The 24,741-nt window shown below is 44.5% G+C and overlaps 1 protein-coding gene across 1 annotated transcript in view; it reads right to left on the bottom strand.

The window, feature by feature from the left end:
* Window positions 1-5,090: 5,090 nt before the first annotated feature.
* The window catches only part of SNX1 (sorting nexin 1), a 43,183-nt gene continuing 23,532 nt past the window's right edge, over window positions 5,091-24,741 (bottom strand). The window contains exons 3-15 of the mRNA XM_012443005.2: window positions 24,240-24,367; window positions 23,624-23,690; window positions 18,998-19,041; window positions 16,665-16,806; window positions 15,902-15,980; window positions 15,261-15,336; window positions 12,431-12,544; window positions 12,139-12,232; window positions 10,519-10,724; window positions 7,680-7,823; window positions 6,670-6,750; window positions 6,163-6,234; window positions 5,091-5,528 (exon numbers count right to left, since the gene is read on the bottom strand). Coding sequence (XP_012298428.2) covers window positions 5,478-5,528; window positions 6,163-6,234; window positions 6,670-6,750; window positions 7,680-7,823; window positions 10,519-10,724; window positions 12,139-12,232; window positions 12,431-12,544; window positions 15,261-15,336; window positions 15,902-15,980; window positions 16,665-16,806; window positions 18,998-19,041; window positions 23,624-23,690; window positions 24,240-24,367 — 1,298 coding nt within the window. The 3' untranslated portion in view covers window positions 5,091-5,477. The remainder of the gene's footprint in view (window positions 5,529-6,162; window positions 6,235-6,669; window positions 6,751-7,679; window positions 7,824-10,518; window positions 10,725-12,138; window positions 12,233-12,430; window positions 12,545-15,260; window positions 15,337-15,901; window positions 15,981-16,664; window positions 16,807-18,997; window positions 19,042-23,623; window positions 23,691-24,239; window positions 24,368-24,741) is intronic.

The following is a 24,741-nucleotide window of genomic DNA, read 5'->3' as shown; positions in this document are numbered from 1 at the left end:
GTCCCCATTATCTTCTCCTGCCTCCCCATCCCCCTAGGCTGCCAAGTACTGGTGGGCAAAATCCCACCACCTTGGAGCTTGATGTCCCTGAAGTCTGTGTCCTTCCTGTGGGCCCTGAGCGTGCTCGGCAAAGGACAGGCCCTCCATCAGCACACACTCTCCAGTCACATCTTGGCCCCATCCTGAGATTTCCATCAGTTCGTCTCCTGTTTTTAAATTTGAGTTGCTTCAAAGACTCTTTTTTTAGGGTTCCCAGCTACAAGAGCATTCAGAATGAAAGTCTTCTGGGAAGAGCTGACAGTTGCTAGTATTTCTGTGTGAGGGAACAATTCTGGCTTATTTCTGTTTCCCTCATTTATTCTGTCACTAAGTACTGACACCGAATACTGGGATCACCCCAGCTCGAAGTCCAGTCCTCATCTTTGGCACTCTAGAGCCCGAGTGCCGAACTAGCCCTGGGGAAAACAGAGGAACTGTTGACCTGTCTCCGTACATTTTATCTAAACCACTTGGTTCAAACAGGTAAATATGACATCCCTAGCTCAGAAAATTTTAATTATCAAGCATGAAAGCTCCCCTCTTCAGCCTCCCCTCCACTACAGATTCTTTCCTGTGGCCTCAGCAGTGAGGCACCCTCTGAACACAGGTACCTTCCGGTGCTCCGGACCGCATTTTCTCCCAAACATGGCTCTGATAGTCATTCTCTTTCTCTTCTCTGAATTTTATTAACATGCTTATGTTTGTCCCACCTTTAAATAAAACAAAGCCTCCTTTTACTCTATCTCCCCTGCTCACAGCAACTGGCCTCCCTTCCCATCCAGAGCTGCTTTTTTTTTGAGACAAGATCTTGCTCTGGTCACCTAGGCTGGAGTGTAGTGGCGCAATCACAGCTCACTGCAACCTCAACCTCCTGGGCTCAGGTGATGTTCCTGCATAGCTGGGACTACAGGCATGCGTCACCACACGTGCCCAGCTAGGTGTTTTTATTGTTGGAGAGATAGGGTCTCACTATATTGCCCAGGCTGGTCTCAAATTCTTGGGCTCAAGCAATCCTCCTATGTCAGCCTCCCAAAATGCTAAAAATACAGGTGTAAGCTATGGTACCCGGCCCAGAGCTGCTTCCTAAACACCTCCAGCACTCACCCCCCACCACTGCTGCCCCTCCCCTCTGCCCCGAACTGTTGCATCACGTGTTACAAAGGGCTTCACTGTCTACCCAGTGTCTGAGCCAGAAGCCTGGGGGACATGCTAGCTACCTCCCTCTCCCCTGAGGGCTCTCATCAAATCAGGGACTGGATCTCAGTGGTTCCAACTTCACCTCCCGAAACTCTCCCGAGCTCTGGTCCCATCATACCTGCCCTTTTCAGCTCTCCTGAGGGTCGGGATGAGCCTGGCTGCTCTTCCTCCAGTCTCACACCTTCTGGTGTGTCCAGATCACGAAGCAGCCATGGTGATGTTGAAAGTGCCTCCCAGGTCCTATCAGGCACCCTGTGATCTGACTCCTGCTCATTTTTCTCTATGGGCCTCACTGACTTTAGCCACACCAAGCCACTTGACATGTCCCTAGATGTGCCTACCTCACACTCCCAGACAGACAGGGAGGCAGAAGGGTCCCAGCAGAAGCAGCAAACACTTTTTCACCTTTTAGACTCAGTTCCAGCATCTCCACAAAGTTCTCCCTCCTGGATCCCCAGCTGGAATACCACCTTGTGCTCCTATTATTCCTTGTACAGGCTTCCAGCTCAGTACCCTTAAACCTCTGCTGGCCTACTTGATTTCCACATGTGCAAGCTCTTTACAAAAGTGTACAAGCCCTAAAGACCACTGGCCCTGTCAGCCTCGGGATACAGGGAGCAAAGGAAGAAGTTCTGAAACCAGAGGAGGCGTCATTCTAAGGAAGTAAGAAAAACACTTACTTCAGAATGATCACTAGATGAAACTTAAAGCAAGCTGAAATCTTTGTCTCTCTGGAGGAAAGAGTTAACAACATGGAAAAGCGGAGAGACTGGACTAAACCTAAGGGGCTGGACCCAAAGCATCAGTGGGAATTCATGATTTTTACCATCTATTTATGTCAGGTCTCTACCCTATCTTGTTGCTATAAACTGCTACATGTTTCTTTGAACTGTCTGGTGAGAGCCTAGAGGCAATGACATTCCAGTAACAATAAGCACATTTGGCACCTAGATCTAGGTTTCTAAATACCATTCTCTGGTCGGGTGTGGTGGCTCACGCCTGTAATGCCAGCACTTTGGGATGCTGAGGTAGGTGGATCCCTTGAGGTCAGGAGTTCGAGACTAGCCTGGCCAACATGATGAAACCCCCATCTCTACCAAAAATTAACCAGGTGTGGTGGTGGGTGCCTGTAATCCCAGCTACTTGGGAGACTGAGGCAGGAGAATCACTTGAACCCAGTAGGTGGAGGTTGCAGTGAGCCGAGGTTGTGCCACTGCACTCCAGCCTGGGTGACGAGAGCAAGACTCCATCTCAATAATAATAATCAAATCAAATAAAAATAAATACCATTCTCTATTATAAGGAACCAAGACTCCCTGGAGAAATGGCTGATTCCAGTCTGCCTCCTTTTCCATGTTGTTAAATCCTTCCTGCAGAGAGGGCTGGGGCAGGGAACATTCCAGATGAGCCTGGAACATCTTGTTATACCAGAAGGAAAGAAAGTGCTGAAAAATGATGGGGACAAGCTAAAAACACACAAGAGGCTGATATAAATCTGGGACAATTTGAGAACCAAGATAAAATCAAAGCAATGGCCTGCAACTCTGAGTAAAATAGGAATCCCTGTATCCATACTGATAAACAAGTGAATACATAAATGGTGAGAAAGGGTATTTTCTTTATAAGTGGAATGCCAGCTGATAAATGTAGAAGGCATTATGGAGTTAGGAAATCCTGTTGGTCAATCATGACAGTAATAATTCAGACAAGACTAATCAACTGTTCCTAAATAGTGAATGAGAAACAAAATACTTATATGGTCTCAAAGTATCTCCCCACAAATTACTTGTTAATTACAAAGGGAAAACCGTAAATGTAAAATGAAATCTGGCAGACATCAACCCAACCAAGTGAACAGAGTTAACAACATTAATAGGAGCAACTGACATGAAATGCTGATTACACTGCACTGAGGATGCCTCGCTTCTGTGATATTCCTGCCCACAATGCAGAACCCTCATCTTAATGCGGAACCATCACACAAATGCAAACTGAGGAACCTTCGACAAAACAGCCTGTAGTCTTCAAAAATGTCACGGGAATGAAAGACAAAGAAAGGCTGAGGGACCTGCAGTACTGAGAGAGACACATTTACAAGCAAAGGTAACACATGATCCCGCACGAGGAAAAAGAATAGACACAAAGGACATTACTGGGCTGACAACATTTAAACATGAACCACCGGTTAGATAACAGGATTAAATCTCTGTTCAACTTCCTGATTTTCATAATATTACTTAAAAGAATACTTACAGACTCTTAAAGATTTCTCTCTTTCTCTTAGAATAGAATGTTCTGTTCTTAGGGAGATGCACACCGTTTTGGGGCATAATGGGGTACCTTGCAAATTACTTTCAAATGAGTAAAACAACATGAAATACAGATAAGGCAAATAGGATAAATTGTAAACACTTGGTAAATTTGGATAAAAGCTACACAGGGGTTCTTTGTGATAGTCCTGCAACTTTTCTGTAAATCTGAAATTATTAAATATTTGAAAGTTAGTAACAAAACAACCCCCGACCAAGAATCCAACGACAAGGGATGAATGAAGATTATGGTACAGTCACCCTATGGAAGCATTCAAATCACACAGCTTTACAAATCAACTTTGTGAAGCTATATAACAATATGGAAATATGCTTATAACATGTACAATGTTGAATGTCAAAAGCAGGACAAAATATTTTATGTGCATATTATTACAACTATGTAAAAGCAAGCATATAATAAAGACTGGAAGGATAAAACCAAAGGTGATGATAAGGATACTGAGGGGTAGAGAGTGACTTTTTCCAAAAAATTCACCTGTTAAAATCCTGGCAGCACTGGCCCTTCCCCTGGTGCTGAGTCCCTGCACAGGAAATCAGCATGTTTACTTCACTTCCTTGCCTCAGGCTAGCTTGCCCCAAATCTTTGCCCCCCACTAAAGAGAACTGATAGAGCAGGACCTGGGGCCCCTGTGGCAGAAGCGTCTTTGGGCTGGAGGGGCTGGAGGTGGCAAGGCTCCCACAGTGGCAGTCAGCAGCTCGAGCTCACAAAGGAGCTTCTAAGTCCACTCCGATGAGCACAGCTTGAGCAGCTGTGGACATAGCTAAGGGGGAAGCCCAGCCTTGACTGACCTGAGACTCTGGCCTCCCCTAGCCAGACTGGCAGAGATCTGTGTGAACACCCTTTGGCTGTGCCTGGGGGCTCCTGCTGGCAGGCTACCTCCTGGGCACAGACCGTAGAGCTTCTCTGAACCTCCTACGGCTCAGCAGCTCAGAGTCCAGCAGAAGGGATGGCTAGATCAGATCACCCTATCTAGAGGCAGAGGGCATGGCTTTCATGTCTATGGAGATAAAGCATCAAGTCCTTATCAGCCCTTCACACCTTCACACAGTCTACTGAGAATGTGTTTTGATGGGTGACAAAAATAGGTTTATATATAAGACTTGCCATCAGAGGGCAAGACTCAGAGAGCCCTGAGCAGCTTAGGGGAACAGGAGGAATAAAAGAGAAAGGCTCTTGCTTAACAATGGGGATACCAAAGAAAAAAAAGAGAAAGAGAGAGAAACAAAGTCTCTGCCTCCTTTGCAGGAGAATAGGTTTGCTCCTCTTATTTTAAGAGATGTTTTTAAAACTCCTTCCCTTAAGAAGTGGGAATATGAAACAGATTGAGATCCTCAGAACAGGTAGCTGAGGTAGGCAGAGAGAAAGAAATCCCATTTCCAGAGGGAAGCAGCAGCAAAAACTTGTGAACGGTAGAGAAAAACTTACTATACCTGGGCAACTTCTTGGTTAGGAGTATTCCAGACCTGATTCCCAACTGTTCCCAGCCTAAGCAAAAAGCACCACCATTCTGAGTCATGTGACCTGATTTTAAAATATTTTATTACATAACCTTTTCATGGCACCATCAGGAGTAACAGAAAACGTTATTCCCAGTTCCTAAACCACATCCTGAAAAATATACATTTGTATTTATATATTTATATCAATACTCCACCCCATCCCATAATTCTACCACCTATTGTAGGTCTTTTGCTTAAAGCAGGAAACTATTCTCTTAGGTAAGAAAATATATATGGAAGCTAAATGAAATAATGGTTAGAGTAACTGGGGACAGTGGTCGTGGGGACAGGGAAAAAGGGGTTAAGTCCAGCCTAGGCAGGATGCAGGATGGGGGGTCCATCAAGGTGGAGGAGGACTGTGTATAAAAAGGCAGCGTCACACAAGAGGGCTCTGGGGTCCTTGGTCCATTAGGAGATGGCCTTTGCCTCAGGAAGGAAGGCTTCCCAGTACTTTGCCAGCTGCAAAGAAGTGGGGACAGTAAGCAAGTGCCCCCACCTAGTGGCAGAGCCTGAGCCAGCCTGGGAGGAAGCAAGCACTTCCTCCTGGCGCTCCCCAAGCACCTCCGCCCCACAAAGGCAGCTCCCAGCAGCCGTACACACCACATGACCCTCACACCTCCCTCTCACCAGGGGAAGCAGCAGTTTCTGAGCCCCAAGTGCAAGGCCAGTCTCTGAAGACAGTCTTGGCTGCAACCCAGAGGGAGCACCCCTGCGGTGGCCACAGCCTTCCTGGCTCAGTTAGCTCCTCACAGTGGGGCCATTGTTTCACGTACTGATGAGGCCTCAGCCTGAGGAGGGCCAGGTGGTACCATGGGGTGGCTGCTGGAAGCTAAGCAGTTACAGGGAGATGGAGTCTGTCCTCAAAAACGAACTCACCTCAGAATGAGGGCAGCGGCGCCAGGCCCTCCTGCTTAATAAAAGACCCTGTTGGATGCTCCATGTCAGAGCAGCAGGGGTTATTTTCAGTGATCGACTATAGGAGGGCCCAGCCCCTCAGAAGCAGGGCCTGCGCATCTTGTCGCAGAAGCCTCAAGGAGGCAGCCGGCCTTTGGAGCGGGCAGTAGAGGAGGAAGGTCAGGCACAACTTACATACCTGCTGCTGTGAGTAAAGGAGTGTCTCAAGGTACTTGATCACGTGGTTCTTGAAGTCCTTGGATTTCTCTTTCTAGGAGACAAGACTGTACACTGACCGACCAGTTTTTCCTTTCCCTTTTGATGGGTTGGTGGTGTTTATTGCTGACCAAGGCCAAACATAGTCTCGGAAAGTAGAAGCAGCAGGGGGAATAGCTGTAATTTCCAGCCAAAGAGGCTCTGCCAAGGCCTTGAAAGGCTTTGTTGTTGGAGGGCAGGAGATGGGAAGTGGAGGAGAAAGGATGGGGCCGAAGGTATGTGGCAGCTGCAAGCTTTGTGTCTAATTGCTCTGGTCTAATCACAAGTGTAAGTGTGCCACTGTGCCTACGAACAAGCATACACCCCCCCCAAAGAAGGCCACGCCTGCTCATGAGAATTGCCAAGTCACGGCACCTCTATCTCCTTACCCAATAGAGTTGGACAAAACAAGTACTGCATGCTAAGTGAGAAGTAGGATCTTCTATCTCACCTCAAATCGTATCACTTCTTTTCGGACCACTGTTGAAATCCTCTCAAAGTCCCTTTCATACTGAGTCACCCGAGACTCCCACTGGGAAGAAAGAAGAAAGAAAGGATCACCTCATATTATGGCATCATTATTAAGACTTCACATTTGGACAGCAATTTTACATGAGTTCTTGATTGATCATTATGTCTTTCTGTCCCTGTGGATAAGATGAGGTGTCACAGGGGATTCTGCATGTAAGTCAGAGTCCAGCAGAAGGCCATTTTAGGGGCTGGCTGGAAAAGAGATGCCTGTGCTCCAGGCATCTGGGACCAAGCGTGGTCCTTCAAGGAAGCTCTGCTGCTCCAGCAGCCTCCAGGTTAGGTGCTCACCAGCAGCGGTGGTAGGCCTGGAAAACCTAATTTAGTTCTCATGAGAAGGCGTATCTGAATCAGCTAGGTAGCTTTTCAAAGACCCAGCCAGGACCCCTCCTGCAGAGAATTTTTTTTTTTTTTTTTTTTTTTGGAGATGGAGTCTCACTCTGTCATCCAGGCTGGAGTGCAGTGGCTCAATCTCAGCTCACTGCAACCTCCTCCTCGGGGGTTCAAGCGATTCTTGTCCCTCGGCCTCCTGAGTAGCTAGGACTATAGGCGCACGTCACTATGCCCAGCTAATTTATTTTGTACTTTTAGTAGAGACGGGGTTTCACCATGGTGGCCAGGCTGGCCTCGAACTCCTGACCTCAAGTGATTTGCCCACCTTGGCCTCCCAAAGTGCTCAGATTACAGGTGAGAGCCAGCATGCCGGGCCAGAGATTCTGATTTGACAAGTCTGGGTAGAGTAGGAAGAGAAGAGGGGGATCAGGCTTCAGGAAGCCCTGGAGTCATTCTCAGAGGCTTCCTCAGCAACCACAACCCTTTACACTCAATCAGCACTCTCGCCTGCTTTGGGGTTCCAAGCCTCTGGGTGGGATGGGAGCTGGGTTCATTTGGAGCCAACAGAACCCCCTGGCTGGGCTGCCTCAGGGGACTCACCTCAAGGATCTCGTCCTTGGCCTGCTGCAGCTTATCAGGCTTGTTGGCCCACAGCAGCCGAGCCTCAGCCTCCCGCTTCTTCTGCAGTGTGGCTTGGGCATCCTGCCAGCGCTGCCATGTCTTCATGCGCTGGTCAAAGGCAGCCTGTGGGGGTGGGGTTGAGGAGGAGCACAACCAGCTCTTCAAGAGCTCTGCTGTCTCTGCCTCGGGGCAGGCTCTCCCAGCAGCTGTGCTAGGGACGGATGGAGCAAGGGCAGGTTCTGCAGCCACATGTTAGTGCCCAGCTGGGAAGTTTAATGTCTAGGAGCAAAGCCTGGGTAAGACTTCTCTCCAAGCTTCCAGGAGGCCAGCGCCATGCTGCTTCATGCTACTCCCAGGGCTGGATGGCAGGGAGCCAGTAGGTGGCCTCATGCCAGTGACCAATACTATGCCTTACAAAAGTACCTCCCTCAGGTCAGTCAGTTCATAAGGCTACAGACTTTCCCTGAGTGCCTGCGACGTGCCTGGGGCTAAGAATACAAGGGATGAAACTCATGGTCCCGTTTTCATGGAACTCATCATCTAATGGAAAAGGCCACCATTACATTCACAATTACAAATAGATACTTATAAGTACGCAGACTACTGGGAAAGCAGCAGGGTACTATAACATAAAACTAGGGTCCTAGATTAGCCTGGGAAATATGTCAGAGAAGTCCACCCTAAGGACACAACCTTGAAACTGACACCCAAATAATGTACAAGGTTAGCTTATCACATTTTAAATCAACCCTTCAAACCACCACAGGGCCACACTGCTTCTTCCCAACCACACACTCACCTGCTCTAGGCTACCAAGGCCTCCAAGAAGCTCCCCAAAATCTGCTTGCTAGTTTTCCTTGTTTCCAGTTCCCTGACCACAATCAACATTTCCAGGGGAGGAAGCTGTTGACCTGACTAACCACACCCGTGGATTCACTTAATATGCAGCAAGCAGCAGCCTGGGTCGAGGGTCTGTGCCTGGGGCCAGTCGCCCAGCAGGAGTTCCCTGAATATTTTCTTCTTTTTTCACTCTTGTCACCCAGACTAGAGTGCAATGGCGCGATCTCGGCTCACTGCAACCTCTGCCTACCGGGTTCAAGTGATTCTCCTGCCTCAGCCTCCCAAGTAGCTGGGATTATAGGCATTCATCATCATGCCCAGATAATTTTTGTATTTTTAGTAGAGACAGGGTTTCTCTATGTTGGCCAAGCTGGTCTCGAACTCTTGACCTCAGGTGATCCACCCGCCTCAGCCTCCCAAAGTGCTGGGATTACAGGTGTGAGCCACCAGGCCTGGCCTTCCTTGAATATTGTCTATGCCTCCTTTGTGAAGGCTTTTGCCAAACTTGAACTTTGTGGAGGGCAACGCCACCAAATTCCCTGCCCCAGCACTGTCACTGCTGCTCCCCTGCCCATCTTAACACCTCAATGTCAAAGTATTAGGTAAAGGGCTAATATCACATCCAAGTAAGACTCAAGCTCAACCCACTGGGCTAACAGTGGTCCGGCACCATGCTCAGGGAAGAACAGAAAAAAAACTTTTCCTTTTCTCTCCAATCCCGCCTTAATCATGAGGTAGGCAGGTGGAGGGTCCACAGAACCACTCACAGTTCTGTGCTGTGAGTTCTGTGCCCAGCCCTAGCCCATGGAGCTCTAGGGTGAGGCAGGCTTACTCTGCCTAGGGGCTGTATCCAAGAGCTCTGCTCTCCAGAGACCCAAGCAATGCTCCTCACAGAAAGCTTCCCCCAGAGAGTGCCCTTCCTGGGGCTGCCTCTCCAGTCTAAGTAGCCTGACCAGTTCTAAGAATTACATAGCAGCTTATTTTTCAAGGCTCTTATCACTCTGGAGTTAGCAGCAAACCACATAGCAGCCGGAGAGGCAATCAGCAACCTCACAGCCTCTATGAAGCAACTCCACGACAGCCTGGGAACAGCTCAGCTCCTGACACAACCCAGACGCTCCCTACAGGAGATAAGTTGGGGATGGAAAACGAGGACTGGTATTGTTCTAACTCTGAGGCTCACACATCCTGATTGCAAGCCAAGTCAGGGACAGACTTAGGCCCTTATAGTGTAGCGCCAGGCTCCCTCTTGGTTCTTTCCTCTGTCTCACGGAGGCCATCTGAGAGCTAATACCACTGTCAAGATTCCTTAACGTTAACTGCTAGGTGTGCTCACGGGAAATCATGCTGCTTGATCACCAGGAGAAAGAGTGAGGTGCTTGATGAGGGGCAGGCTGGAATGTTACCAGTGTGGGGTGGCACAGCACAGGGAGGGCTCTGGTACAAGCTCTCTCAGCCCCCTGGCTGCACTATTCCATGTAATGCCAAGCCAGTTCCATGTAGTTACCTGACTGCCCTCACTGGAAAGACAAGTGGAAGCCAGCAAGAGCTCTTAACCAGAGCAAAGCCACCGCTTACTGTTAAGGAAGCAAAGACCAAAGGCCTGAGGAAGTCCAAAGACCAAAGGACTGCTCCGGGGGTCATGACAGCAGGTCTGTAAGGAACCTTGCTTCAAGAAAGGAGCACAGAGGACACTGTCCAGTTTCAACAATAAGGGACGACCTATTTCGAAATTCAAGAGTGGTCTTTTCTCCAAATGCATCTAGGAATCTTGGCTGTGGGCCTCAAAATGATTCAGTGATAACTAGCTAACAGGTGAATAGATTGTTTGGTTTATAGGATACCTTTTCTCTTAAAAGTAGAAAAAGCGACACCTATTTACAAACTAGAATGGGATGAAACTGTCTTGGGAAAGGAACGAGCAAAGGAAAGACAAATCAAATCAAGGGAAGGAGGAGGAAAGGAAACAGAAGCTTACGCGGACTATGGCCAGGAGGCGAATGTAGTCACTCAGGAGCTCGGCAAGGAGGAAGAAGTCATTGTTGGCCTGTTCCTGGTGGAGCTGCTCAATTTTTTCTTCCACCTCAGCCAGCTGGGAGAGTGCCCGTGACAATGCCGTGTTGTCCTCGGAGCTCCCAAGCATGGCTAGACTCTTTGCAAACTGGGCTGTGTTCAGTGCTAGCTCTGGAAGGAGGAAAAGACAGCAGAGGCCTCTCTGATCTCACCAGAAAAAGGGACAAATCAGCTGACACTGCATGGCATGTCTTAGCAATGCTGCCCACTGCATATCTGGCAACGGAGGGTTCTGCAATCCAGTCACTTACACCACAGTTAACTGTATTTGGAGAGTAAAGAGAATGTGGCCTGGTATAGGAGCAGGAGGGAGAGGCACCAGCTATCCCGAGTTTCACTGGGTTAGGCCTACCTGAAGGAAGCAGCTCCAATGTCCCTAGAGAACCAAAGGCCAGTCATTAAATAACACAAACAGGTCAAAGGAACTATTCTTTTTTTTGAGATGGAGTCTTGCTCTGTCGCCCAGGCTGGAGTGCAGTGGCACGATCTCGGCTTACTGTAACCTCTGCCTCTCAGGTTCAAGTGATTCTCCTGCCTCAGTCTCCTGAGTAGCTGGGATTACAGGTGCACGCCACCATGCCCAGCTAATTTTAGTATTTTTTTAGTAGAGATGGAGTTTCACCATGTTGGTGAGGCTGGTCTCAAACTCCTGAGCTAGTGATCCACCTACCTCAGCCTCCCAAAGTGCTGGGATTACAGGCGTGAGCCACCGCACTGCCAGAACTGTTCTTATATTTATGTTAAAGCTCATGATGGTAGCCTCTATGTACAGGAGGCAAAGTGAATGTATGTGGACACTGTAGAGTCCTGCATGTTCTAGGTCAGGCAAACTCCTTCTGTAAAGGAGCCAGATGATAAATGTTTTAAGCTTTGCAGGCTACATATAGTCTCTGCTACAGATTATTTTCTACCCCCATTCATTCCTTTAACAATGTAAAAACCTAAATTTATAGCTTATGGCAATAGGAACCAGGGCCAGATTTGGCCCATGAGCCAGATTATAGTTTGCCAACCCTTATTTCCATTGGCCTCATGCTGTGAGTCTTCTGTCTGTTTAGATTTCTAATTATCAGCATGTTCAAGGCAGAGAGGGAAAATATTCAAACTGGGAAAATTTCACCAGCTCTTAAGCAAATTTCACTAAAGAAAGAAAAAGGATTAGAAGACAGGTGGTTTCTCTGCATTTCCGCATTGCTGGTTTGACTATGTAGCTAAATCATGTATGACATCATTTTGGATGTAAGCCATCAACTTGAAATCAACAGAAGCCTACATCCCCAGGTCACGCTGTATCTGGGACGGCTTCCCTGCACCCCTCCCAGGTAGAAAAGTACAATGCCCACAGTGGTTGAACCCTGTTTTCTGCTAGACGATGCAGAGCAGGACATCAGAACATCAAGGACCAGGTGGGCTGAGAATTTCAACTTGGATGGCTGAGTGGATTGGGAACAGCATGCCCTCCCATCTCCAGCTCACTGGAGACAACAATTTCCCCTAGCTCCAAGTGCATTTCAGAGATTGTTACCTTTCCTATGGTTGACTAGAGTTTCTACAACAGCATGCAGTTTCCGTAAGCGCTGTTCCTCACACTCTACCTCCTGGAGCTTCTCCTCAAACCACTGAAACACAAAAGCCCAGAGCTTTAATGAGATTACTTCTATGGGTGCACTACAGTCTTTTCTTAGCAGTTGTTTTTTAAAAAGGGATTGAAATATCTTATTAAAAAGTTTCTAATCTCAGAAATTTTAGGACTCCTTAGGGGTTCTAACCTATAAGCCTCAGGGGAAGGTGGAGGTAAGAGGAACAGGGCTACTCACGATGTCGGATTCATTCATCTTGATGGTCATTTTGCTGACAGCATCTGTGGCTTTATTGAACATCTTGAGGAGACCAGCACCACTCAGAGTCTGGGTACCCACGGCACGTGGCAGCTACAAGACCAAGAAGGCAGGAATGGCAAGTTATCTGCTAGTCCTATTTTAGGTTCAGAAGAATTAGTATCCATCAGATGGCATGCCCAAAACTTGCCAGACAATTATTTGAACTGTAAATTGTTTTCAAAGGCAGCCTGAGGAATCCACAACTAACATGTGCATAAAGAAAAATCAAAGAACCAGGCTGGGTGCGGTGGCTCATGCCTGTAATCCCAGCACTTTGGGAGGCCAAGGCGGGTGGATCACAAGTCAGAAGATTGAGACCATCCTGGTCAACATGGTGAAACCCCATCTCTACTAAAATACAAAAAAAAAAAAAAAAAAAATTAGCTGGACATGGTGGCACATGGCCTATAGTCCCAGCTACTCGGGAGGCTGAGGCAGGAGAATTGCTTGAACCCAGGAGGCAGAGGTTGCAGTAAGCCGAGATCACACCACTGCACTCCAGCCTGGTGACAAAGCAAGACTCCCTCTCCAAAAAAAAAAAGAAAAAAGAAAAAAGAAAAATCAAAGAAACATGTTAAAAAGAATCAGCAACATTTTCAGCTTTTGATATTTTATACAGAAAAAAAGTAGACTAGGGTGTTATGTGGCCAGGCAACCTCAAATTGACATTGTCTGCCTACCCAGGAATGAAACGCTTAAGTACCAAGCATACTCTTGTTAAAAGGCAAAAGTTCCCTTGGATTAGCATACTTTGTGTACAACTGGGCTTAAAAGTCTTAAGAGACTAAAACTGTGCTGTGTTCGCATTTTCTTCAGTAAACAAATATCCAAGGACAAGAGAATTATTTATTCAGATCAAAGCTACTTTCAGGGATGACCTAGTAGCCAAGCATGCCAAATATTTAGAAACAATTTGACTGATGTTCAGTCTTCCCAGTACTCTCTAAGGCATGGAAAGCATGCTGAAGAATCTATAGCATATACAGCACATCATGCTAAAATGTCAGATTTTAGTGTTCAGGACTCTATGGCAGTAGTTCTTTTTTTTTTTTGAGACAGTCTTGCTCTTGTTGCCCAGGCTGGAGTGCAGCGGCGCGATCCTGGCTCACTGCAACCTCTGCCTCCCAGGTTCAAGCAATTCTCCTGCCTCAGCCTCCCGAGTAGCCGGGACTATAGGCACCCACCACCACACCCAGCTAATTTGTGTATTTTCAGTAGAGACAGGGTTTCACTATGTTGGCCAGGCTGGTCTCAAACACCTGACCTCAGGTGATCTGCCTGCCCTGGCCTCCCAAAGTGCTGGATTACAGGTGTGAGCTACTGTGCCTGGCTCGGCAGGAGTTCTAAACTTGGGGCCACTTTGCTTCCTAAGGGATATTTGGCAATGTCTGGAGATGATTGTGGTTGTTATAATTGCGGAGGGGATGCTACCTGGATTTAGTGGGTAGGTACCAGGAATGCTGGTAAAATCTCCTGCAATGCAAACGACGATCCTTACGACAAAGAATGATCTGACCGAAAGTGTCCACGGTGCTGCTACAGACAAACCCAGCTTAGAGGTATGGAGTAGAGATGAGAGGGTGAAAAGGAAGAAGGGATTTAGGAATACCCACAAGAGAAGACCAAAAGGTTTCAAGCATTTGACAAGGAGTTTTTAATTAAAACATTTCATTTAAAAAATCTCATTTATTTAGTATCATTTTCTTCACTGGAGTAACACATACTATATACAAATGAAAGAAAAATTTAAAAATAAAAATTAAAACGACAGCCCTACCCGATCACTTCCTTCTAGTTTGCTTTCCTGTGAGATAAAACATTTTACTCCAATGTTTCTTTCGATCCTTAATGACTTACATGTTTCTTTTTTTTTTTTGAGATGGAGTCTCCCTCTGTTGCCCAGGCTGGAGTGCAGTGGCGTGATCTCAGCTCACCGTAACCTCCACCTCCCAGGTTCAGGCAATTCTCTGCCTCAGTCTCCTGAGTAGCTGGGATTACAGGCACACGCCACCATGCCCAGTTAATTTTTGTATTTTTAGTAGAGACGAGGTTTCACCATCTTGGCCAGGCTGGTCTTGAACTCCTGACCTCATGATCTACCCGCCTCGGCCTCCCAGTGTGCTGGGATTAGAGACATGAGCCACTGCGCCCACCATATAGCTGTATTTATATGCTATTTCAGGTTTTACATTTTATAATTCTTTTAATGTATGCTTCCATGTACTAACATTTCTGTATACTTTGTTTATGATGAGAATCAAGTATTTGTTGTATTGATATATTTTATGTAATTCTTCCACTGTTAGCAATTGGGCTGTCTCCAATTTTTGACAATCATGACTAGCCTATGCATGGTCTATAAAAAAAGACTGTCTACTTCAATTAACACTTTTGCTACATGGCAGTTCTGTGGTTTGTGGTAACTGATTTTTAACCAATGCCCCGCCTCACATAAAATATGCATTCAATTTGAGCCAAGAAGTAACCTACAACATGCCAACGGCCTGCCAAAGAGATCACTGTGTTGATCCAGTAAGACAATGCTAGGCTGCCATTTGACCTCTACAACCAATTGCTTTTGACTACAGGCAGAGCTGCTTTTATTTCAAAGGCTGAAAAATACTTGTCACTCTCAGGGGCTCACACAAAAGTAGGATATAATCTGGTACTAGGCATGTTAAGTGCTCACATAGTTTTAGAATGAACCAGTTTCATTTCACTAGGGGCAGATATAAATTATGAAATTCAGTTTGCACTGAATACTAACCTCTTCTTTTTCTAAGAACTCTCTGACGTCAGGGTCCTGTAACATGGTAGGATGATTCACAATCCTCTGAAGGTACCTAAAACATAAGCAGTTATCATCTGGTTAGTTGAGCTGGCCTCAGAAGGTTCTGGACGTCACACAGTGCTAGCAGTGATGCCATGTCTTTTGTTACTTAAAATGCCCTCAGAGGTGGAGGTTACAGTGAGCCAAGATTGCACCACTGCACTCCAGCTTGGGCGACAGAGCGAGACTCCGTCTCAAAAAAGGAAAAAAAAAAAAGCCCTCAGATAAGGTACTTAAGTAGGACTCTCTTTGTAAGCATATTCAAGTTCACATTCTTGATATTTCCAAAAAGGCACAGAAAAACAACTGGTCAAAAAGAAACCTCAGAGCCATTCATATTTGATTGTCTAAGAATATGACTGCCTGCTTACTCAGGATAGGGAAAAAACAGAAGATGATCTATTCCCAAGGTGGGAAAATAAGCAACTCAGGAAATGGTAAGAGAGAATATGGAGGTTTGCAACTTCAATTCATTTAAGTTTCACCTCTAACTCAATGGACTGTCTCATCATTAAGACTCACTCTCAGCTTCTCACTTGTGCTCATGTAATTGAGGAAAATGGCTGTACGGCACTTACCTTTCTAAAGCGGCCCTCCGTTTTTCAAGAAATTCTGCAGAAGACGAATCTTCCTTCCCAACTTTCACTTTTGTCATTCCTAGAATGGAATTTCAAAAGCAAAATAACCATAAATCTTTTATTTTTTTATTTTTATTTTTTTGGACCTCCTAGAGCACTTGTTAAAACAACCATAAATCATCATGAAGAGGATAACTCTGTTATTTTTTTAAAGTGTCAACAGGAGGAAAGGCAATTAGCTAGCATTACAAAACACAACCCAAGACTGCTTCTATGTTATGTGCAGGGATGAGCCAAAGCTTCTTTACATGACAGACATTTTTGAAAACTAGTCTTCAGGTGCTGAAGGTTCTAAACGCTGGGACTTGCAGAGTATACATCTTCTTAAAAAGGGGGCCATGGAACCCAGAGTACAAACATCAACTGATGTTCATGAGGAGTTCCTTCCTCTGACCCCAAATCCGATTTAGTATATTTCAATCTGGAGGGAACTGCAATCATTTAAGACTCCTAAAGACCAAGAGAAAACAAATGAACATAACAACTCTGGAGGCTAAACTCAGAGACTCGACTGCACCCAAAAGAGAACAGGCCAAAATATGCAATTTTTCTCTAGACCTCCGGGGTAGGAAAACACTGGAAATGTCTCTTTTCTAACCACAAGACTGTTAATAGAAGTTGTCTCATATACTAAACAGTAAGTGAATTTTGGAGAGAATGCAAAGGAAAACAATCCCAGTGGAATGAAGGACCACAGGCTCACCTATGAGGCTCTTCTCTGGTGGAGGAGGGACAATGAAGCCATTCTGGGAGTGCTTCTCTGAAAGCTTCTCATAAAGACCCAGAAAGTCACTAAATCTTCTTTTTACCGCAAACTGTTTGCTTCTGAATAATGGTAAGCTTGTCTTGGGGACAGGAAAAAACACAAAGCAATTTAATTCCAAATAGGGGATGGTATCTTGAAAGCCATCCAACTGACATTAAAGAAAACCATTTCCCAGATCCCTGACCTTCAGTCACCTGGCGAATAGCTTTCTCCAAGGCAGAGAGTCTTAAACTGTTAAAAACTATAGTTCCCCCTTTAGCAGTCTGGGAGCTTAAGGAGCTCTTCTCAGAATAATGATTTTTAAATGCATAAAATATATAGGATTATAAAGACAACCAATTAAATTCAAATACATCTGAAGCCATGCTGACCTTTGAGAAAAAAAATTCAAATACAATTTCATTCCCAGGTTAAGAACTCTTGCTCTAAAGAAAGATATGTTCAGTTCTAGTTTAAAGCTAGAATTCTACAGTAACCAGTAACCCATTCATCCTTCATTCGCTTTTTTTTTGGAGACAGGATCTCACTTTGTCATCCAGGCTGGAGTGCAGTGGTGCAATCACAGCTCACTGCAGCCTCGAACTCCTAGGCTTAAGTGATCCTCCCACCTCAGCCTCCCAAGTAGCTAAAAATACAGGCACATGCCACCATGCCCAGTTCATCCTTCATTGCCTTTTTATTTATTTATTTTTGAGACAGGGTCTCACTCTGTCACCCAGGCTGGAGTGCAGTGGCGCAATCTTGGCTCACTGCAACTCCCAAGTTCAAGCAATTCTCTTGCTTCAGCCTTCCAAGTGGCTGGGATTACAGGCGTGTGCCACCATGCCTGGCTAATTTTTATATTTTTAGTAGAGATGGGGTTTCACCATGTTGGGTCTTGAGCTCCTGATCTCAAGTGATCTACCCACCTTGGCCTCCCAAAGTGCTGGGATTACAGGTGTGAGCCACTGCGCCCAGCCTCATTGACTTATTTAAGGGTATTAGCTCCTAGAATTACAGCAGCCAAACCAAAGACAGACAAAAAGTGCTTCTAACAAGGGGAAGCAGGTGGGGAGCAGGATAGGAATTGGATGAAATGTCTAAGCTGTAGACACTAACCTCTAAAGTATCATAATCTAGAGCTCACAAGACGCAGGCCAACAAATAATAGAGAGACAATACAAAGCAGACTCCTAGCAAAAAAGGTTAGGCCTACATCACAACGAGAGTTCACTTTATACTCACCAGATAAGCAAAATTTAAGGAGGTTGGCCTCACCAATTGCTAGCAAGGAAGTGAATCAGTGGGAACTTTTATACACTGCTGATGGGGTATAAATTGGTACAAAGACTTTAAAAAACAGTTTGTATTCCTTGTGTCCAATATTTGCGGTACCTATGACCCAGGGGAATTACTCCTGGTTACGTACTCTAGGGAAACCCTTCCACGTGTGCACTAGAGACATGCAAGAAAGTTCCCATTTACGAAAACTGGAAAATGTTGACAGCAGAAAATGTTCACAACAGGAAAACACAAATATTTTGTGGTATATGAACTAACTAAAGCTATGACCATCAAGGATGGGTAAGAGAAAAAATGCTCAATAAAGCAAGCACAATTATCAGCATGATACTATTTTTATGAAACTCAGAACAAAGCAGTCTAATATATATCTATATATGTAAAGATTTCTTATAAAGGAAATGAGAGACAACTCAGGAGAAAGGTTGCCTCTAAGGTATGAGGCAGGGGATATGATGGATATACACGCAGGTGGATTCAATGGTACTCAACTTAAGACTAGTGGTAAGTTTAGGGCTTCATTTATTATGCTTCATAACTTGTATACAACATTGTGTACATTTTGTATGTATTAATATTATATACAAAAGGAGACCAGACCAGGGGAGCAAAAGGTTAAGTATTAAAAGAAGCTCTCTGAAACCTTAGAAGCATTGAAGATTTTAAAAGATAGTTTAGAGCAATCTGCGAATCTAGCTCCAAACCATACAGTTCTCTAAAAGGGATGGGGCTGTATCAGATACACCACATGACTTAATAGAGCAAAGTTTCACACTGAAATGTTAGCTCTCTGGAAAAGTATTAAAAAGACTCAGTCTGGAGTACCCAGATGAGATTACCAAGGGGGATGCAGGCCTGCTCCATCTTGAGTAAACATGAAGATGTTGGCAAAGAAACAAAGGAGATACCCAGAAATAATTTGAATGATGATCTTGGTATAAGCACCAAGGTCTATGAAGATGGTCACGAGCAGGGTCACCTGGACTCACCTGTGTTGTAACTTTGTAGGCTACATATGCATTCATACCATCCCCTGTGGGAGAACAAGAAAGCAGGAGAAGATTATCTTGTAAACCAAAGCAGTGCCAATTCAGCTAACATTTAACCAGGAATCATACGCCATAGGAACCCTGGATAAGAAGGGATGCTCGTTTCATCCCCAAGCTTTATATGCAATCCTAGAATCTAGTTCCTACTTTGCCTCTGGGCCTCTGTGACACATAGCAAGCCCCCATGGATGCTGGCTGGGCCCCAGTTTGAGTTACACAAGAGAGTCAGCCCTCTGTTCCAAAGCCAGGCTCCATTTATACCCTCCACAAAGCAGCACTGGATACTGACAATCCGTCAGTTGTTACCATGCCAATATTTGGGCTGCTTACACACATCTGTCCGAAACCAAACAATTCTCTTGCTGTATAAAGCAGGAGGAGAAGGAAGCAACTGATGTAAAAGGAAACAAGTAGTTCTACCCTAGGCTAGCTCTGGGCTTGATTTGCTCTTTCAGAAATAGCGTCACAACCCCCTCCAATGGTGCCGGGGGTGGGGGACACTGACCTCTCTGATCTAGCATGTTCACCAAGAGTAAAGGGCCTGGCAGGAAGACACTTTGACTGCCTAATGTCACACAAATCTCCCTTTCCTGGAGGAATTATTTTTATGAAAAAGCCTTTGACTGTTAAATAATTTGGGATTCTAGCTACTGTTTTTTTCTCCGTGGTGATGTCCTGACCTAGACCACTTAAAAAGATAAAGATGCCATTGATACCCTGAGCACTGAAAAGACATACTCTGGAATCCAAACAGACACAGCTCCAGTGCTGGACTATGGTGTCTGGGGTTGGTTTTGTTCCCTGCCTCCCCGACCCTTGATTCCTTCCCATATCAAACAGGAAAACCTAGGTCAACAACTACCAGCTGCTCAAGCCCCTGAACTGGTTCTGGGTGAGGGGCCAGGGGAAGAAGAGCAGATCCTGTACTGGATCAGCAGGGTCACACATTACAACTTGGTTTCGATAAGATGGCTGAAAATGCCTGTAAAATTTACCAAGAATTTGAAGTTTACACAGGAATAGATGGCTTATCTGCTGTATTTCCCCAGCCCCTACCCAGAGTATATATAAAACAGAAACCATAAGCTAAACTTTAAAAATTACTTTATACTGATTACCAACTTTAGTTCTTTTCTAAACCACCTTACTAAATTATCCAATACTACCAAGGATGTTTCCTACTGATTAAAAAAAAAAAAAAAAAAGAAAGAAAGAAATCTAACTTTATAGAAGTAATATTCAAAATTTCATTCATAGCAGAATAGTTATGGTTAAATGTCCAGGAAGTCAATCCCATAATTTAGTGCCTGCAATTAACAAAGTCTAAATGCAAACACAGAGAAAATAGAAGAGGCAAGATCTTTAGATATTTTGTTTCTCAGCTGCTTTTATTTAGGCAATGTACATGAAAAGAGACATACTGCACGTACATAGCACAGATCTGCAAATGAGCTAGTAATACAAGGTTTTAAATTTACGTAAATTTCCAGAATAATTTCAGAGTTGAAGATAACACATTCAAATTACCAAGGTTCTAACAAGAATATCCTGGTAAAAGTTAAATTCTAAATTATTTAGATGTGTACAGGAACAAGAAGCACATGTTGAATAAACAGCCCACATAAACAGAATGTGTTGTTATAAAGATCAGGCCTTGAATATGAAAATGTTTTAATTAGCTGGTTTCTTGGCATCAACATGACTAAGAATCTAGACTACAGTGCAAGGAGATGAAAGCTTATCCTCAAGAGTGATTTGTGTTTAAAAATATCTGATCCATGGGATATTTAAATTACTCTCTGTTATGGGATAAATTGTGTCCCCTTCAAAATAGGTATGTTTTAGTTTCTAACTCCCAGTTCCTCAGAATGTGAGCTTATTTGGTAACAGGGTCTTTACGGATGTAATCAAGCTAAAATGAAGACGTTAGGGTGGGCCCTACTCTACTCGGATTGGTGTCCTTATTTGTTCAAGCGGGAATGTGCGCACAGTAATAGGCATTATAGAGGGAAGGCAGCATGCAGACACTTAGAAAGAATGCCACGTGACAGTGAAAGCAGAGACTGAAGTGATGCATCCACAATCTGAGGAAGGCCTGAGGCTGCCATAAGCTGAGAGAGAGGCATGAACAGTCATTCTCTAGCACCCTGCCAACACCAGGATTTAAGATTTCTGGCCTCCAAAAGTGTGAGAAATTTCTGTTGTTTCCACCAGTTTGTGGTACTTTGCTACAGCAGCCTTAGAAAACCAGTATGTTCCCTCTCCAGGTTCAGACATCATGACTTGGTACATTTTAAGACAATTAGTGCCATTCATTCATCTTATTCCACCAAGGATTTAAAGCAGCAAATAACTAGCTTAAAATTCATGTGTTTAAAGAATATTCATAAATATTAGAGAAACAAGAGAGAATCTAGGCATATAATGCAAAGTCCTGGTCCAGGCTCTACCATGGAAAGCTACTTCTTTTTTGGCCCTTGGTGTCCTATATTGTTAGATGACAGGATTGTATAACATGCTCAAAAATTTCCTACCAGTGTAACAGTCTGGGGAAAGCAAAACTCAACAGTTCAAATTAAAAAAAAAAAACAAACAACTTTTTTTTTTTTTTAGGAGACAGGGTCTTCCTCTGTCACCAAGGCTAGAGCGCATAGGCGTGATCTTGGCTCACTGCAGCCTTGACCTTCCAGGCTCAAGTGATCCTCTCACCTCAGCCTCTCAAGTACCTGAGACTACAGGCATGTACCACCATGCCTCTGTAATTTTTTGTTTTTTTGTAGAGACAGGGCTCATTTTTTGCTTTTTGTAGAGATATGGTCTTGCCATGATGGGCAGGTCGGTCCCGAACTCCTGGGTTCATGTGATCCTCCTGCCTTGACCTTCAAAAGTGCTGGGATTACCTGCATAAGCCACTGCACCTGGCCTAAAATCAACAGTTTAATGACAACCATTTTGGCCAGAGACCAGGCTAGGCAACATGGTGAAACCATCTCTACAAAAATACAAAAAAACTAGCCAGGTATGGTGATGTACACCTGTAGTCCCAGCTACTCAGAAGGCTGAGGTGGAAGGATCACCTGAGCCTGGGAGGTCGAGGCTGCAGTGAGCTGTGATTGCACCACTGCACTCCAACATGGGTGACAGAGTGAGAGCCCGTCTAAAAAAAAAAAAAAGATAACCATTTTAGCAGAAAGTCTAACAAAGTCCTGTCCCTAGTTCCAAATAGACCAAGGATTGAGAATTACCTTTGTCCTCTTAACTGTATAAACACTCCTGCTGTTTAGGAAGACAGGCTCTGTATAACCTCTTCTGTAAGGAACCACAGCTGGAACAAGGAAAGCCTACTGTTCTCCATGCAGTGATAATGCTTGCAAGCTTGGGAGAGGAGAAAGCTATTCTAAAAATCCAAGTCCAGTCAAAGTTAAGTGTTATGCTTTTTGAAGATCTATCTCCAATTTGAGTACAATTAAACCTGGGTCCCACAGACAGACAGACTTCTCCATCTCATAAGGTTATCAAGAATATATGTATAAAACAGAGTTTCAAACTTCTTGAGGGGAAAAATAAGTTCAGTATCCCTCAATTTTAGAATATCGTATTTTTTAGGGTGCTTACATGTAATTTACTATCTCAAAAAACAGTAAAATGGTCTTATCAACTCTGAAGGAGAAGACAATGTTTGGGTTTTTAAAAATTTTTTTGAGACAGAGTCTTGCTCTGCCACCCAGGCTGGTGTGTGGTGGTATGATCTTGGCTCATTGTAGCCTCTGCCTTCCGGGTTCAAGCGATTCTCTGGCCTCAGCCTCCTAAGTAGGTGGGATTATAGGCAATACACCACCACACCTGGCTAACTTTTGTATTTTTAGTAGAGGTGGGGTTTCACCATGTTGGCCAGGCTGGTCTTCAACTCCTGACCTCAGGTGATCTGCCTGCCTCAGCTTCCCAAAGTGCTGGGATTACAGGTGTGAGCCACTGTGGCCAGCCTGTTTGAGTTTTTAAAAAGAGACTCTAGCTTGGTGGTTCATGCCTGTAATCTCAGTGATTTGAGAGTCTAAGGAGGGAGGATCACATGCGGCCAGGAGTTTAAGACCAGCCTAGGCAATATAGCAAGACCCCGTCTCTACAAAAAAAACAATTAGTTGGCAAGGTAGCAAGTGCCTGTAGTCCCAGCTACTTGGGAGGGTGGGGTGGCTGAGGCGGGAGGATTGCTGAGTCTAGGAGCTGGAGGTTACCGTGAGCTATGATCGTGCTACTGTGCTCCATTCTTGGTAACAAAATGAGACCTTGTCTCTAAAAATACCAGAAGAATAAAAATAAAAACAGATTCTAGTAGTATTTGATGACTCTAATTTTTCTTCCTAAAGCCAAGAAAAGACTGACTAATGCACTAAATAACTATAGACTCTGGCTGTAGAAACATAGCAAGGGGTCTACTTTTACAGGAAAGATACTAATGAACTATTTCACATTGGCTAGTTCGACTCTGAGGGTAGCCATCCTGAAATTAGCTACCTATGCTTTCTACAGCCACACCCTAACATCACGAGGAGTCCTAAGAACACTTACCTATCTTCTCAGGATCAGTTATACCGACTGTCAAATCAAATTGGTCCTCCTGTTCTTCTTCCTCTAGCTTTTTAAAGAAAAGACAAATCATGAGAGTTGATATAAAAAAAGCTATTAATTTTACCCTGTAATAACCTTATACCAACCTTATACCAATCTAATAAAATCAAGATGTATCCTTCAGTGTTCAGCTTTTGTCCATTCCCAACAATTCCAATGAACCAACTCTCAAAATTTTAAATTAGAAGCCAGCTTACAAGTCTTTGTTACATCTATTCCCTTAAAATCTTATTTTGATGACAATAAATAACTTCCAGATTTCAAAAGACTTGCCTCTTGCAGGCTAGGAATGGAGTGAGGAGAAACTATACTCTTGAATATGGAAGTTTCACACACTAAGTATCTTTATTAACCATTGAAAGCCTTTCTGCTCTGGGCAATAGATACTCTGCCCAAGAAAGACTCCTGTATTGCATTTTGGCTGTCCAGTAACCATAAAGATCTCCTTCAAGAGTCATAAACATTTTCTCAAGGTTCATAGTCAACTGCACTTCAGACTAGCAGCACACAATCCTGAATATCTGAAAGCGATAAGACCATCAGCACAGATTCTCACCTCCTCATAGGTTGGCTGGGCCTTCGAAGAATTTGTGGCTTCCTGTGGAGGAAGAGAAACAAGCGTTTTGGCCGGCACCTTCTTCTGATTATTTTGTGTGCTGTCCAAGGATAGCTCCACTGTGGCATCTAAAAACAGTTGATATTTTTAAACGAAGGTCAGTAATGGGTCTTTGAAGGCTAAACTTCAGTTCTATAGGCTAAGAACTTACAAGAACAATAGCAAGCACTCTTAATACATAGAGGCTCTCAGACTAAGAGTCATAAAATGTTTACAAGGAGAAAAGGGGAGGCTGGTCAGGGAAGTGTTCTTCCAGCACAGGCTTAGTAGAACAACCTCCTTCTCCTTCCCAACACAACCACTTGGCTACCGTCTCCTACCCAGAATTTAGGGAAGAACCAACGATAAGCAAAAAGACGACACAGCCAAAATAAGTTTATCGATTTTATTTTACTTTTTAAAAATATTTATTTATTGACTGATTGATTGAGATGGCGTCTTG

The sequence above is a fragment of the Aotus nancymaae genome, unplaced genomic scaffold (genome assembly GCF_030222135.1).
Source record: "Aotus nancymaae isolate 86718 unplaced genomic scaffold, 86718_ANA_hifiasm-v0.15.2.pri h1tg000041l, whole genome shotgun sequence".
Lineage (NCBI taxonomy): Eukaryota > Metazoa > Chordata > Mammalia > Primates > Aotidae > Aotus > Aotus nancymaae.
This window is presented reverse-complemented; position numbering and strand designations above follow the sequence as displayed.